We start from the raw sequence: 16238 nt of genomic DNA, 5'->3' as shown, positions 1-16238 counted from the left end.
ATTCGAGTCCAAGTAAATAAGAATAGTATTGTTGTACAAAGATGCCACTGCCAACTTCAAAGCATATCAAAGCTTTCATTCTCCTCCATTGCTTTCTTTTTCATGGTGATCACAATCACAATATCATAAAGCAGATGGAATATATATATATATATATATATATATATATATATATATATATATTCATATTAGCTTGCAAGCACATGAACTGTACTTATATATACCTCATTAAAATCTACCATTTCAAAGCATCCCATCACTAGCAAAGCATATTGATATCTCGTATCGATACTTATTTTGCAATATATATATATATATAACATGAGAAGGAACAGATAAGAAAAAGGCGGAGTTGTATATGGTCGGGATTCAACTCATTGCCAAACCTTGAATGTAGCAGTCAAGTTTTACGCACAAAATGGTTATGCATTTTCTAAACACACATGTTCTATAAAGAAATCAATGAGTAGGGAACACATAAATTAAGATTGTCATCTGAAAAATCTGAAGCTGTCGCTCGACCGTCAATGCAATAGCATTTGGAAGACAACCGGATGATTATCACATAATGGTGCACCGGCTGCTTTCTTCTGCAGGTTGAGGGGCTGCCTGCTGGTACCTGTTTGAGTTCATAGGGTTGTATGTGAACTCGGACGTATCCAGCCCGTACTGATATACATCCAGTTAAAAACAACGTTAGAGAAACAAATTAGGAACAAGGTTAAGAGAAAAATGATGAGACAAAGTGATATATTAAGGGGACCAAAATGCAGGAATCGAAGGGAACGGAAGGTGATATTCGGGTATCTATCACATCAGAGTGCTATTGGTCAAATAATATAGCAGCCGGTGGCTGCTTGAATTTTCAAAGGTGTGTTTTAAAATTCAAAGTTAGGTAGTTCATATTTTTGAATTTAAGCAAGGGTTAATTAATTTTAGTCATTAGACTTTAGGATATTTTCATTGATTAGTCCCTAAGTTTCAACTATAAATATCATAGCTCATTTAGCTTGAAAATTATCCCAAAATCCCAAATCATTTATTTCTCCCAATACTAGAGAGTTTCTTGTGAGTAGTGAGTGTTTTGTAAACACCTGTAAATTTTCTATCTTAGTAAAAGATCTACAGCAGTCCGGAGACTTAAGTAAAATTGGCTGAACTCCGTTATCAATTTCGGGTATTATTTTTCCGCTTTTATTTTGCATTCTCACTAATCTGGTTATAGGGAAATTACTCGTACTCGGTTTATTTTCCCAACAACTGGTATCAGAGCTTTTGGGTTGTGAATTTTGTCAATTTTTTGCGAGATTACTATTTATTACCATTCACGTGAATAGTAAATTTCGTGAATAGTAAAATTTTGTCGGCGATACGAATTTGTCGACGGAGGTGTTATAATACACGGTGGTTCGCACAAATTGTCAGAAACGATCCGAAGAAGCCAGATTCGAGTGGGAGCGATGGCTACAAACGAAGGGAAGGTGAAAATTGAAAAGTTCGATGGTGCGGATTTTGACTTTTGGAAGATGCATATCGAAGATTTTCTGTATCAGAAAAATCTATATCAACCCCTCTCAGGAAAGCAACCTGAGGGCATGAAGAATGAAGACTGAGCTCTTCTCGACCGACAAGCCCTCGGAGTTATCCGACTGACGTTGTCCCGAAATGTTGCTTTCAACATAGCAAAGGAAAAGATCACGGCGGGTCTTATGGTGGCTCTCTCCAGTATGTATGAGAAGACATCGGCCTCAAACAAAGTTCATTTGATGAGGCGATTATTCAATTTGCGGATGACGGAAGGGGCATCAGTGGCTCAACACCTGAATGAACTCAACATAATCACAACCCAATTGAGTTCCGTGGAAATTCAATTCGATGATGAAGTTCGAGCTTTAATTCTCTTATCATCTCTATCAGACAGTTGAAATGTTACTGTTACAGCAGTTAGCAGCTCGTCGGGAAATAGTAAATTGAAATTCGGCAATGTTCGGGATCTGGTACTGAGCGAAGAAATTCGACGGAGAGAATCGGGTAAAGTATCAACCTCCTCAGCCTTGCACACGGAGTCCAGAGGGAGAACTTCAGAAAGAAATTCAAATCGTGGCAGATCGAAATTCAGACGGGGAAAATCAAGAACGGGAAAAAAAGATTTTACCTGTTATAATTGTGGCAAGAAGGGTCACTTTAAAAGGGATTGCCGAGCACTGAAGATAGATACTGGCGCACATGAATCTGCAAACATGACAGAGGAGACAGGTGATGTCATGATTCTAAGCGTCAACAGTCCGATTGAATCATGGATCTTGGATTCATGGGCATCTTTCCACTCCACCCCATGCCGAGAAATCATGGAGAACTATGTCAGTGGTGATTTTGGGAAGGTTTATCTAGCCGATGATGAAACCTTGAAGATCGTCGGAAAAGGAGACATCCGATTAAAGTTGCCAGACCACCTGGACGCTGAAAGGAGTGAGACATATTCCTGACCTCAAAAGAAATTTGATTTCTGTAGGACAACTTGATGGTGAAGGATTTAGCACAACCTTTTCAGGTTGTGGATGGAAGATTACTAAAGGAGCACTCGTCATTGCTCGTGGTAAGAAAACTGGTACTCTCTATATAACCTCAAATTTAGAGAATATTATTGCAGTAGCAGATACTGATGGAAAATCAAACCTATGGCACCAAAGGCTTGGCCATAAGAGCGAGAAAGAGATGAAGACACTTTTGTCAAAGGGGAAGTTGCCGGATCTAAAGAATGTAGATATCGGACTATACGAGGATTGCATCTTTGGCAAACAAAAGAAAGTCAGCTTTGTAAAGATTGGTAAGACACCCAAGGCTGAAAAGTTAGAGTTGGTTCATACTGATGTATGGGGACCATCTCCAGTTTCATCTCTTGCAGGCTCACTATATTATGTCACCTTCATCGATGATTCTACAAGGAAGGTGTGGGTTTATTTTCTGAAGAAGAAATCAGAATTCTTTGATACCTTCAGAAAATGGAAGGCCATGGTGGAAAATGAGACTGGTTTGAAAGTCAAGCGGCTGAGGTCTGAAAATGGAGGAGAGTACAGAAATAACAGATTCAGAGAATTTTGTGCAAGCAATGGGATCAAGATGGAGACAACAGTTCCCATGACACCACAGCAAAATGGCGTAGCAGAGCGCATGAATAGAACTCTGAATGAACGTGCCAGAAGCATGAGGATACATGCCGGATTGCCCAAATTTATATGGGCTGAAGCTATCAACACTGCAGCTTACCTGATCAACCATGGGCCTTCAGTTCCTTTGGATGGCAGAATACCAGAGGAAGTTTGGAGCAAGAAAGAAATATACCTTTCACACTTAAGAGTGTTTGGTTGTATTTCTTATGTACACATAGATTTTGCTGAAAGAAGTAAACTTGATGCCAAGTCCAAAAAATGTGCCTTTGTTGGTTATGGCGGTGATGAGTTCGGTTACCGGTTTTGGGACTATGAAAATCGAAAGATCATCAAAAGCAGAGATGTCATTTTCAATGAGAATGTGATGTACAAAGACAGGTCAACTGTAGAATCAAGTAGCTCAAATACCAAAGCTGAAACAAAGGAATTTGCTGAGTTCAAGGAGATTTCTAGAAATGATGTTCAGATCAATCCTGAAGCAGTTCAAGAAGAACCAGGCACACCGGAATTAAGATGCTCCTCCAAAATTCCTAAACCAACCCAACGGTATTCTCCTTCTTTGCACTACTCGTTGCTGACTGACAATGGTGAACCAGAGTGCTATGATGAAGCAGTACAGGTGGAGGATTCAGTCAAGTGGGAGTCTTCAATGAAAGATGAGATGGACTCGCTTATATCAAATCAGACGTGGGAATTAGCTGAATTACCACCAGGCAAGAGAGCGCTCCATAACAAGTGGATTTACAGGATCAAAGAAGAGCATGATGGGAGCAAACGCTATAAAGTAAGATTGGTTGTCAAAGGTTTTCAACAAAAAGAAGGTATTGACTACAATGAAATTTTCTCTCCAGTCGTGAAGCTGTCTACAATCAAACTGGTATTGAAAATTGTAGCTGCAGAGAATTTACATCTTGAGCAGTTAGATATAAAGACAACTTTCCTTCATGGTGATTTGGAGGAAGAAATCTATATGAAGCAGCCAGAAGGCTTCATAGAGGCATGCAAGAAAAACCTGGTATGCAGGTTGAAGAAGAGCTTGTATGGTTTAAAACAAGCTCCAAGACAGTGGTACAAGAAGTTCGATAGTTTCATGGGTAGCAGTGGTTTTACCAGATGCCAAGCAGATCATTGTTGCTACATCAAGAGGTTCGACAACATCTTCATTATTTTATTATTGTACGTTGATGACATGCTCGTTGCAGGCTCAGACATGCAAGAAATTATAAACTTGAAGTAAAAATTGTCGAAGCAGTTTGCTATGAAGGATCTGGGCGCTGCAAAGCAGATTCTTGGGATGAGGATCAAGAGAGACACAAAGTCGGGGACTTTGATGTTATCACAGGCTGAGTACATCAACAAAGTACTCTCCAGGTTCAACATGCAAGATGCTAAACCAGTAAGTACACCTTTAGGAGTTCATTTCAGACTCTCCAAAGAATAGTCACCAAAGACGGAGGAAGAACGAGCACACATGGTGAAGGTGCCGTATGCCTCAGCAATTGAAAGTCTTATGTATGTCATGGTTTGTACTAGACCAGATATTGCTCATCCAGTGGGAGCTGTTAGCATGTACATGAATAATCCAGGCAAGCTACACTGGGAAGCAGACAAATGGATCCTCAGATATCTGCGGGATACCACAAACAAAGCACTTTGTTTCAAAGGTGGAGATACGATACTGATAGGCTATGTAGATGCTGACTTAGCCGGAAATGTCGACATCAGAAGAAGCACTACAGGGTATGTCTATACTCTTGGAGGAACTGCAGTGAGTTGGGTTTCTCAACTACAGAAGATAGTTGCTCTCTCCACAACTAAAGCAGAATATGTCGATGTTACGGAAGCCAGCAAGGAGATGGTTTGGCTCCAAAGTTTCTTGGAAGAGTTAGGCAAGAAACAAGAAAATAATGTCTTGTATTGTGACAGTCAAAGTGTTATCCATCTAGCGAAGAATCCGTCTTTTCATTCCAGAACGAAGCATATACAATTCAGATATCATTTTATCCGGTCTCTTCTGGAAGATGGGATTTTGAAACTTGAAAAGATTAGTGGAGCTCAAAATCCGGCAGACATGTTGACAAAGACGGTGACCACGGATAAACTGAAGTTGTGTTCAGCTTCAGTTGGCATGCTAGGATAACAAGACCAGAAATGATGTTGCATTGATCGAGGTGTGAAGACAGATTAAAATCAGTCTTCAAGTGGGAGATTATTGGTCAAATATTATAGCAACCGGTGGCTGCTTGAATTTTCAAAGGGGGTGCTTTAAATTTCAAAGTTAGGCAGCCCATATTTTTGAATTTAAGCAAGGGTTAATTATTTTTAGTCATTAGACTTTAGGGTATTTTCAAAGATTAGTCCTTAAGTTTCAACTATAAATACCCTAGCTCATTTAGCTTGAAAATCATCCCAAAATCCCAAATCATTTCTTTCTCCCAATACTAGAGAGTTTCTTGTGAGTAGTGAGTGTTTTGTAAACACCTGTAAATTTTCTATCTTAGTAAAAGATCTGCAGCAGTTCGGAGACGTAAGCAAAATTGGTTGAACTCCGTTATCAATTTCGAGTATTATTTTTCCGCTTTTATTTTGCATTTTCACTAATCTGGTTATATGGAAATTACTCGTACTCGGTTTATTTCCTAACAAGTGCACTACTACAGACAATACGAATTATAGTAAAATCTAAGCACTTGGGCATTTAAGGTAAGAAACATCAGCACGTTTACTTCGTAAACATGATTCGATGTCGAGATTTGAAGCCTCAAGAAAATCAAGGTAAGATGTAAGAATTGGTCTAAGGAAAGATTTACTACACGGGACAGCTATATGTTTATATCAAAGAAAAGGAGTTTATGGGAAAGAAATCACCTTTTCCCTCATACGTGCACTCCAAGCATCAGTTCTGCCGGGCCGCTGATCAAGGCCGCCAGCAACAGGTACACCTGTAACCGGAACAGGTTGCCTGTTCATCAAAGGCTGTCTGATTTGTTGCCTTGGTGCAATGAACTCATTATCACGGTCATAATCAGCAGGTACATTGGCGGCCCTAACCATAAGGGCTAACAAGAAAATAAGAACCTGCAAGTTGAAGTTGATTTTGCCCTCAAGTCAGATAAAGCTCAGAGAAATTATACCAGTCCAGATGTTATTCTAACAGAGAAATCAATGTTGGTTTTTAGTTGATTCAAGGCCTTATTTTAATGCAATAAATATCAGAATCCATCCATTAATGTCTGAGCCATTATTATCCAACAGAAAAACAAAGTCATGAAACACATCATCATCTAAACTACTATGTGATATGCAATCATCTTAATCATGATCCATACTGAAAATAAACGAACATGCTACATTCCCAAATAACCATAGTTGAAGAAGATTCACTTCCCTTCAGTACTGTTAATTGAATGGTTTTCACTTCCCTATTGAAATTCATATGTTCACTAACAAGTAAAATGCACCGGAAAATCAGCATAAGATTCTTCGGCAATACACATGACCATGAGAACAACAAATGGTTGACATGTTATGAACTGGAAAATATAACATGCGATAGAAGACGACACACAAATTGCATTTGAAGTACCGGTATATAACAAGTAGCATGATCCTACCAGAGAGCATCTGGGGATCTTGGGCAGATTCCATTCAAGCTAGTATGACTCAAATTCAGGCACACCAAGGAAAGTTATATAGTACATATAGATATTTAACTAAAGAAATGAGGAATATCACAAGTGCTACATGAAAACGTTTTTAATTCAACTAATGCAAGAATTACTAACTGATAAAGAAATAAGTAACAATACCAACATTCAAACAACAAGCAATGGACAAAAGCTAACACCATCCATTTGGAAGATGATGAAAAATATCTGATGAAACCGACAAGACAATGAGCATGGGGCGACCAAGCTCTATCAAATTCTGATCACTACCCACAGGCGACAAAAGCGAGGCAACATCAGCAGCTCTTTTGAACTCAACAAACAAGTAAATCCCATATCCAACCATTGCCAAACCAGCAACAGTCATCAAAAAGTTCAAGAGCTTCAAGAAAAAATTAGGGCTTTTTCGAAAATAAAATATTTTTAAGTTTTTTTAATAAATTTTAAAATTATCAGAATGTGACACATGTCAGTTAACGGACATTTTTATTGCGGTTAGAACCAAGGCACATAAAGTGATAACGTTTGTAACGTAAGACACCTAAAAGTGGTAATGCTTATAACGTTACACAATCAAAAAATAGTTTAAACGCCTATTAAAAAAACGATATACCTTAAACACTTACTTTGGTATTAAGCCAAATATAAACGTCAAATTTTACCCAAACTTGTTCATATTTGTATTTTTTTTTAGAATATGATTGTTAATAATTATATTTGTAAATGAATAATCAAGCTCATTTCGGCCTATCTAAATTTTTAATTTATAAAAATTTGTTCTGTTAACTTTAGTATTTAATGGTTTTATATTTTCTTTTATTAAGTTTACCTTTTACTATGTTATACACAAACAATCTAATATATTTTTTTTATTACGCTAAGGTGATTATAAAATAGTAGATGTTATAAGTAGTTTTAACCATTTGATAATAAACGTTCAATTCTTCTTGTAATTATTGGTGCTCGACTCCATGACTTTTAGAATCAACAATAATTTCTTTAACCACTAAGATAATTTAATTCGTACAACCTAATACGTTTTATATGATATAAATCATGCAATATAAACTTAAATGTTACAATCCAAGCCCGTCTCATATTCTAAAACAGGTTTAATCTTTTGTCCAAGTCTATTTTTTTTAGGCCTAATATTTTGTTCTCACGGAGGACATTTCATAATTCGGAGGTCTCCTACGAAAGCTGCTCTCAATCTGATGTTGGAGACAACATACTATCTTACCTCCTCTTACCCCATTATATATGGGAACAAGGGTAAACTAAAAAAAATTTGTTCAAACTTAGGGTTTAATATAAACTAGGTTCCTTGGGAGGGATGCCCGTATTGTCATGTCACCTTAAACAACAACATGCAGGTATCTGGGAGACACACGTGGGACTACATCCTTGCTCCACGTGTATAAATAAGCTTCTGTCTAGACTGCCTTTGTGGTTTGAGCTAGAAATGGAACCAGATCTTTTACTGCCCCACAAGTCATCTGTTATATCCACGTATCAAACAACAAACCCAACACTTTTTATTACGTGTCGCTCTATAACAGCTGTCGAAACTTTGAAATCTAAAATTTTAATTTAGTTGTTTATTTTATTATGAATTTTCATATTAAAATTTTATTTGTTTTCTATCTGTATGAAAAAATTCAAGAAATTAATATATATATATATATTCATTCTAAAAAATATATTTTTAGATTCGTTATTACGTGGAAATAACCCTGAAAATATCTATCGATAAAAGATGGGGAAAGAATAATATTTGGAAGCAACAAAACAAGAAAGAATCGAATTCGAAAGGCAATAATTTGATGAGAATTAGGTTTTAGCCCACTGGTTCCGATCAACTTAAATCTGGGGGCACACACAGATTCAAGGAATCAAAGAACAAAAATGTAGAAATTTTCTATGGCGTCTCCATCAATGTGTCCCACTATGCTATATTATACTCCATGCCATAAAAGAAATTAAAAGTAAGATGCTTTCTTTTTCTTCTGGTCTTTGTTTTTACCAAATCAATGGGTGAATTCTCATTTTTCTTTTGTGGATTTACCCATTACATGACAAATGCGACACGAATACTACTTTGTTGAAAATGAAAAGCCAGTCAAAGTAAGGGTAAATTACGCTTTTGGTAACTAAATTATCGGTTTTATTCCGTTTTAATACTTAAACTTTCAGTTTTTTCATAATCATACATAAAATTTAATTTTTGCTTCGCCTATTCAAAATTTAACGTGTTTTTTTTAAAAGCATGCATTATAATGGAATCAATTGATAGTTTAGATGCTAAAAGTGTTAAGTTTTAACATTGGGGTTTTAAAATGAAACAAAAAGTAAACATTAGGTTATGATTTTAAAAAAATTGAAAATTTAAGTACTAAATCAGACTAAAACTAGTAGTTTAGGTATTAAATATGTTGTTTACCCTAAAAGTAGTAATAATTTGGGTAAATTACGCATTTAGTACCTAAACTATTAGTTTTTGTCCTTTTTAATACCTAAACTTTCAAATTTTCAAAATCATACATAACATTTAGTTTTTGTATCATTTTAGTACCTCAACGTTAAAAACTTAACACGTTGCAGTTTATGTGATTAAGTTACATTATTCATCACTCAACTATCTACTCACTCCTATTTTGACACTAAAGTTTAAAAAATTTCAATTTAGCCACTCAATTTCACATTGATCATATTCTAATCACTCTAATAAATTTTATTAATAATCTCTATGACATGATTTTTTTTAATTTTATTATTATATAATTAAGAAAATAAATTTGAAAGTTATAGTGATTAAATTAGGAATAATTTGAAAGTTAAATAATAAATTAAAAACATAAACTTTAGTGATCAAAATAGGAGTGAGAAGATAATTTAGTGGTGAATGATGCAATTTACCCATAAAAAATGTCATGTGCAAATCACCCGCCCGGTAAGTTTTAAAGGCTGAGGTACTAAATCGAAACAAAAACTAAATATTAGATAAGGATTTGAAAAATTAAAAAATTAGATACTATAATAAATCAAAACTAAAATTTAGATACCAAGCGGATAATTTATCCTAATAGTTTTAAACGAAACTTAAACGTGTCCGTCGGTAATATTATTTTTATTCAACATGTGCTGCATGTAAAGTGTAAGAGCATTGTTCAAATTTTCATATTTCAAAGGTAAAAAAGGGAAGCACACAGTCGACAGCATTGCTGCACAAAGCTGCAAAATTATAAACTATTCTTTTGGTTTTTTATTTAATTTTTTTAATATGAATCGGCTACTATACTTAGGCCATGTGAAATGAACCGACCCAATGAATGTTGCAAAAAGTCATTACAATGTCATTAAGACGTAATTAATTAAACACTTGTGATTAGAATCTAATCTCTTTTTTTCCACTTTATGTATTTAAAAATACAATATGTTGAATGATTTTATTCTATTATAAAATCTCTCGTGCCATCATGCACTATCATGATTCATGATTCGGCCCATGTGAGGTTTCATTAATAATTCAGGAATAGGATAGGCATGGGTCGGGTTTTTGGTCTACTCAACCCGAAAACGAGAGGGCCTCCACTTCCGACCTGATCAAAATAAAGTTTCACTCGACCCGACTCGAATATATGATATAAAAATCCGACCCAACCCGAAATAATAAAAAAATATTTTTATTCAATAAAAACAGTGACTTAATTGAAAAAAATTATATACATATGGTTATTATTGTAATTATCCCTAAATATATAGGGTAAATTATATATTTTTTTCGAATCAAGTCTTTTTCACCTTAAACCCGAACCCGAACACCACATAAAAAAAACTTGAACCGAACCAAATTTTTGTTTTAAAAAATCCCGACCCAATTAGGTCGGATCAAATCGAAATCCGTCATATTCGGGTTATATGTCCTATGACAAATATGCAAATTGAACTTTGATAAATATTAAAATATTTATTTATCATTAAAATAATCAATAATATATTAGTTGGATGATGATAAAAATGGGTTGGTTCTGAATGCAATCTCGGCCGTCTACTCGCTGAAGCAAAACAAGATCGGGTCATAGAAGATTGCTTTTACTTAACAGTGTGGAGGAACGTATTGAGAGGTTTTTGTCGTGTTATGAGGTGCCACGTGCGAGGAGGAAGGAGAGGGATCTGGTGAGGTGGTGAGAAGGACGAAGACACACGTGTACAGTATGAAATCACCGGCAGGTGAGCCCAGTGGTGGGCTGCCCTAGATTGTCGGAGCAGCGGCAGCTCTGGTTGGGGAAACAATAAAACCTCGGAAAAAGTGCACAGGTTTTAAAGTAACAACCACGTCATGCAGTCACCCACCCATGCATCTTCTACTCCTTTTCCTTAATAATATTTTATTAATTTCTAATACATCAGAAATATTTAATCCGATTGTTGCCCATTTTTTTAATTTTAATTTAAGTATAGAATTATAATACGTGAGAATGATTATTGATCGATGTTTAAAATAAGAATAAATTATAAGTTGTTCATTTATATTTTCAAACTCGATTAGAGTATTTATAATTAACTTCGATGCATGTGTCAGCATAATGTTATAATCAAAGATAAACATAGTTTTATGTTAGAGGAGATAAACATAAATATATAAAATCTCAATGGAAAAAAAGCGTATTTTCAATAGAAAAATTATCATAAATTTTTAAAAATTTATGATAATTTTAAGTTTTTAGGGAACGATTGACCCACCCACCCCTTCGATCTATCTCTGATTATAATATTATCATACATAAATATAAATAATTAAAGATTAAATCTTTATATTTCATTAATATTTTCCAGTAAAAATAGTCTTAATTCGTCAGCATATTTGAACAAAATAAAAACTTAATATAAAAATAAATATACAAAATAAAAAGCAAAGGCGAGTGACGTAAAGTGAAACGCCAAAGGAGCAATCATAACCGTTCGATTTCCTCTCTTCTTCCTTTTTTTTACTGAAAAAAAAAACAAAGGATTCATAGACCAGAAAGAGTTAGGAAGGGTTCTTTTGGGAGGGAAGTTTCTAATTACTCGTACTTGCATTTTTGGCGCGTGAGGTGTACCATCATACTATAATGATTTTATTTGTATAAAGAGAAAGAAGATTAGTGATTAAACTGCACCTTTTTAAAATTAAAGACATTTTTTCCGGACTTGGGAGGAAGTGGAACAAGACGAATTTTTATTGACTTTAATTAATTAGATTGTAATGATATTTATAGATATTATTTTAACGGCAATAACTGAATTTATGAAAATTAATTTACAAATTTTGTATGCTATAATTAATACTAATAAATAATGTTTCTTCTATCTCCATTAAAATGTTATAATTTTTATCAAAGTTTGTAAACTTTAATTTAAAATATTTACATTCAAAATAAATTTAAAATAACTTAATTAACTTCGTTTATTAAAACTATCTCGTTTAGTATTTTAAAAATATAATTATCAACATTTTAAAATGAAAATAAAATGGTAATTGCTCATTTTAGGCAATTTTGTTTAAAAAAATACTCAAAAATTTTAAAAAAATATCAAGTTAACACCGTTTCTCTAAATTTTACCAAAGTATACCCTTTCTAATATAAAGAGGGAGAGGCATGTTTCACGAACAATGTAATTTACTACATATTAGTTCTACAAAATAAAGAACTTAAGAGTGTTAGTTTATATAGGCATGGTAGGGTGTTTAGCTTGTATTTGCTAACAATGTGGGATAAAAATTAAAATGAGTTTTCATACATTTTTCTCATGTAATATTTATTTTATTTATTCTGACTTAATACATTAAGTTAGAGTTTTTTTATTTTTACAATTTAAATATAAATTGGATTTTATATCAATTAAAATTAAATATTTTTATATGTTAAAATATTAAAATATTAATTTTTGTTTTGCTTCTATGATCAATCGATGTAAACATCAACAACTCCAAATTATATCATTTTCTCCCCCAACAACTTGTAGATCATTCGACCAAACTATCAGCAGATGGAAGATCTATCTAAAGAACAATTTGTATTTTATATTTTATGTTTGAGCTTTTAATAAAGACAAAGCTAATATTAATGGACATGCTAGACAACAACAACATGTTATTCGGACATAGTTCTTCATTTGTATGTTTATCTATATGTGTTTCTATTTGTATGTCAATCTCATTCGAACCGTTCTTAATTTTTGTTCCCATTATTCCTTAACTACATAAAACAATGAAAATTTGTCCAAATAAAAAAAAATAAGATGACATTGGATTTTTATATTTTACATGTTCATATTAAAGAACAAATATATGTTTATTTATAGTATTTACTAAAATTTCATGAACCAACCTACCTAAGTAGTTAAGGAATCTATGTTATCCTTTAGGCTTACGAGTTTGATATGTAGGTTAACCTATGTATTTTAGATTATATATATATATATATTTTTATATAGAATTCAGTTTGTTGGGAAAAACTGATATAATTCAGAGTTGTTGATGTTTACATCGATCGATCATAAAAAAAAATAAAAAAATAAAAATTAAATATTTTAACATATAAAAAAATTTAATTTTAATTTGTATAAACTCTAATTTATATTTAAATAGTACAAATAAAAAACTCCAACTTAATGTATTAAGTAAAAAATAAAGAAAATAAATATTACATTAGAAAAATGTAGCATAACTCATTTTAACTTTTATCCCACGTTGTTAGAAAATATACGTTAAACACTCTATCAATCCATGCCTATATAAACTAACACCCTTATACTCTTTATCTTGCGGAACTAATATGTGCTAAATTATATTATTAGTCCCTATAATTTTATTTTTAAAGTGTATTTTATTAAATATGCTGTAGAAATTTGGGGAAAGTTTTCTCAATTGGCCCGCCGCCAAGGCACATTTTGTGAAAGGCATCTCTCTATCTCTCTCTATATGAGAAAGAGTTTTACTTTGGTAAAATTTGAAAAAACAATGCTAACTTAGTATTTTTTTTAAAATTTTGGGTATTTTTAAATAAAATTGCCATTTTTAGTACAACTACTGGTACTGGTCCACCAAAATGTACGGTGGTCGTTTTATGTTTACGCGCTAATGCACGAGCGTGGGCCTTTCCCTCTGTTATTAAACATTAGAATATGGACACTGGAATTTGTGGGGACTTTTTCGTTTTTTAATGATTTATTATTATTAGTCCCCGAAAACGAGACTTGTGCTTTTCTTCTTTTTCACCCCTCTTCTTTCCCATAATCACGAAATTGCCATTCCCTTACAAAATTTTTCACCACTTAATATATGAAAAACAAAATTAAAATAGTTTAAAATGATTAAAACATAATATTTATTTAAATATTTTTAATTTGTTAATATCTCACTATATAAGCATAAATATTTAAATTGAACTTTATTACTATACTTTTATATTTTTAAACTCATATTTTAATAAAGATTTAATTTGCATTTTTTACAATACTTTTAAAATTTATTTCTATTATACTTTTAAAATTATTTTTTCATAAATTGCGTAACTTGCCTAAATACTTTTAACCAACTTAATTTTTTCTATTAAAAAAAAGTGAGTTCCGAATAAAGGGCAAAAATGTCAATGGCAATCTAGAAATGATTTGGGACTAGACAGATGCATGCATTTCGAGCCAATAGATTAAACGACACGGATTCTTGAAAACCTCCGGTTGTTTTTTTATTTAAGTTAAGAGTTTGTTCAAAAAAATTTAAGAGTTAATATCAAAATATATCCTAAACTATTATTCTAAATCGATCCCTGTATTTTTTAGCATTCCAATTTCATACCTAAACTATGACCCTCATTTTAAATTAATCTCTAAATTTTTTAATATTTCAAATCCATCCCCAAAAATATAACCCTCCTAAATTAATTTCCGAACTTTTGAACACTCTAATAGCATCCATATAATCATTTAAAAGTTTAAGAATTAATATAGAATGAATGCCATAGATTGAAAATGAAGAATATTCAAAACAATTCGGAACCAATTTAGAATAAAAGTTATAGTTTGGGAATGAAATTGGAATATCAAAAGGTTATGGACCAGTTTAGAATGCAGTCGTAGCTTAGGGACCTTTTATTGCAATTAACTATTGATTTAATTGTTTATTTTTCTCAAACAAAGAAGAAAGCTTTGATCTTTCCCCCACTAGGCCACTATAAAATCAAACCCACACTCCACTTGTTCACCCACTCATCTTCCTCGTGTTCTCATCTCTTTCCCTTCAAAGAACCCTAAAAATCAAACCTTTTTTCCCCAGAAAAAGAATAACAAAAATGGACTCATCTGTACGTTCAAGGAGGCGTTGTTTCATCGAAGAAGATCAAGGATTGGCTTCCCTTGCAGTGATGGAGGCCGGGTACTCGGGCACCCATTACCAAACCCATAACCAAAATGGGTTTTTTCAAAGACCTCTATTTTACTCGAGGAGAACTAGTTTGAGGAATCTATCATCATATTCTTCTTCATGTTCATCTCCAAGGCCTGCTAGATTTGAAGATTACAATCAACCCCATTTCTTGGATGCTTGTTTCCATTGCAAGAAGCCTCTTGGGGGTAACAAAGACATCTTCATGTACAGGTAAATTTTTATATTAAAAAAGCGAATAATTTTGCCTAAAGATCTGATGAATCTTCCATTAGTTTGGAGCCAAAGGTTGGATTTTTGGGGGGTTTAAATTTGTTATTGATTGGTGTTTTCTTTTTCTGTTGCAGAGGGGATATGCCTTTTTGCAGTGAAGAGTGTAGACAAGAACAGATAGACGTTGATGAAGCTAAGGAGAAAAGAAAGAGCCTTTCATCTTCAATGAAAGCTTCGAGGAAGAAGGATCAAAGGAAAGCTACAACTCCTCCGACAAAAGCTCAGAACTACCCGATCCGACCAGGCACTGTTGCAGCTGCCTAAATAAACATCTCACAAAGGAAATAAAAAAGAACAGAAAAAACATATATCTACCCTTGTATAAACTCTTGAAAAAGAAAGGCAAAAGAACAAAGGACATGGAGATCCATGAAGGAAAAGGGCCAAGGAGAGAGACAGGAAGAACAAGAAAGCTTGTTTGGGTTTTTCCCCCCTGGGGTTTTTGAATCCCAAACATACATGATGCTGAGATTTAACTGTGAATGTTATATGGTATGATATGAGACTGTGAGGTAGTCTTTTAGATCTACTCTATGATATTGCTCTCCCTTTTGGGGTGTTTTTGGTGGTTAATTAGAATTGATATTGTTCAATCGTCATCTTCTTGTTAACAAGTGCTAGTGAATCAAATTGAAGAAGTTATGGTTTCTTCGTGGACTATTTTTGTACTAGTTTTCTTTTGTTGAAAGAGAAATGAACATG

At 33.5% G+C, this 16238-nt stretch overlaps 2 protein-coding genes across 2 annotated transcripts; one reads left to right on the top strand and one right to left on the bottom strand.

The window, feature by feature from the left end:
• Positions 1–335: 335 nt before the first annotated feature.
• LOC120213746 (tobamovirus multiplication protein 2A-like) lies at positions 336–6353 on the bottom strand. Its single transcript, XM_039211802.1, has 2 exons — positions 6039–6353; positions 336–669 (listed from the first exon to the last, which is right to left on the bottom strand). Exons 1-2 carry the CDS (start codon positions 6222–6224, stop codon positions 562–564), a joined length of 294 nt encoding a protein of 97 aa, XP_039067733.1. The 5' UTR covers positions 6225–6353; the 3' UTR covers positions 336–561.
• Positions 6354–15066: 8713 nt separating this feature from the next.
• On the top strand, positions 15067–16193 carry LOC120213745 (FCS-Like Zinc finger 2-like). The gene is made up of 2 exons (XM_039211801.1): positions 15067–15476; positions 15611–16193. The coding sequence occupies exons 1-2, from the start codon at positions 15172–15174 to the stop codon at positions 15798–15800; spliced, it is 495 nt and encodes a 164-aa protein (XP_039067732.1). The 5' UTR covers positions 15067–15171; the 3' UTR covers positions 15801–16193.
• Positions 16194–16238: the final 45 nt, after the last annotated feature.

Source organism: Hibiscus syriacus, unplaced genomic scaffold (genome assembly GCF_006381635.1).
Source record: "Hibiscus syriacus cultivar Baekdansim isolate YM2019G1 unplaced genomic scaffold, ASM638163v2 tig00110044_pilon, whole genome shotgun sequence".
Taxonomy (NCBI): Eukaryota; Viridiplantae; Streptophyta; class Magnoliopsida; order Malvales; family Malvaceae; genus Hibiscus; species Hibiscus syriacus.
The sequence above is the reverse complement of the archived record's forward strand: the minus strand, read 5'-3'. Positions and strand labels throughout refer to the sequence as shown.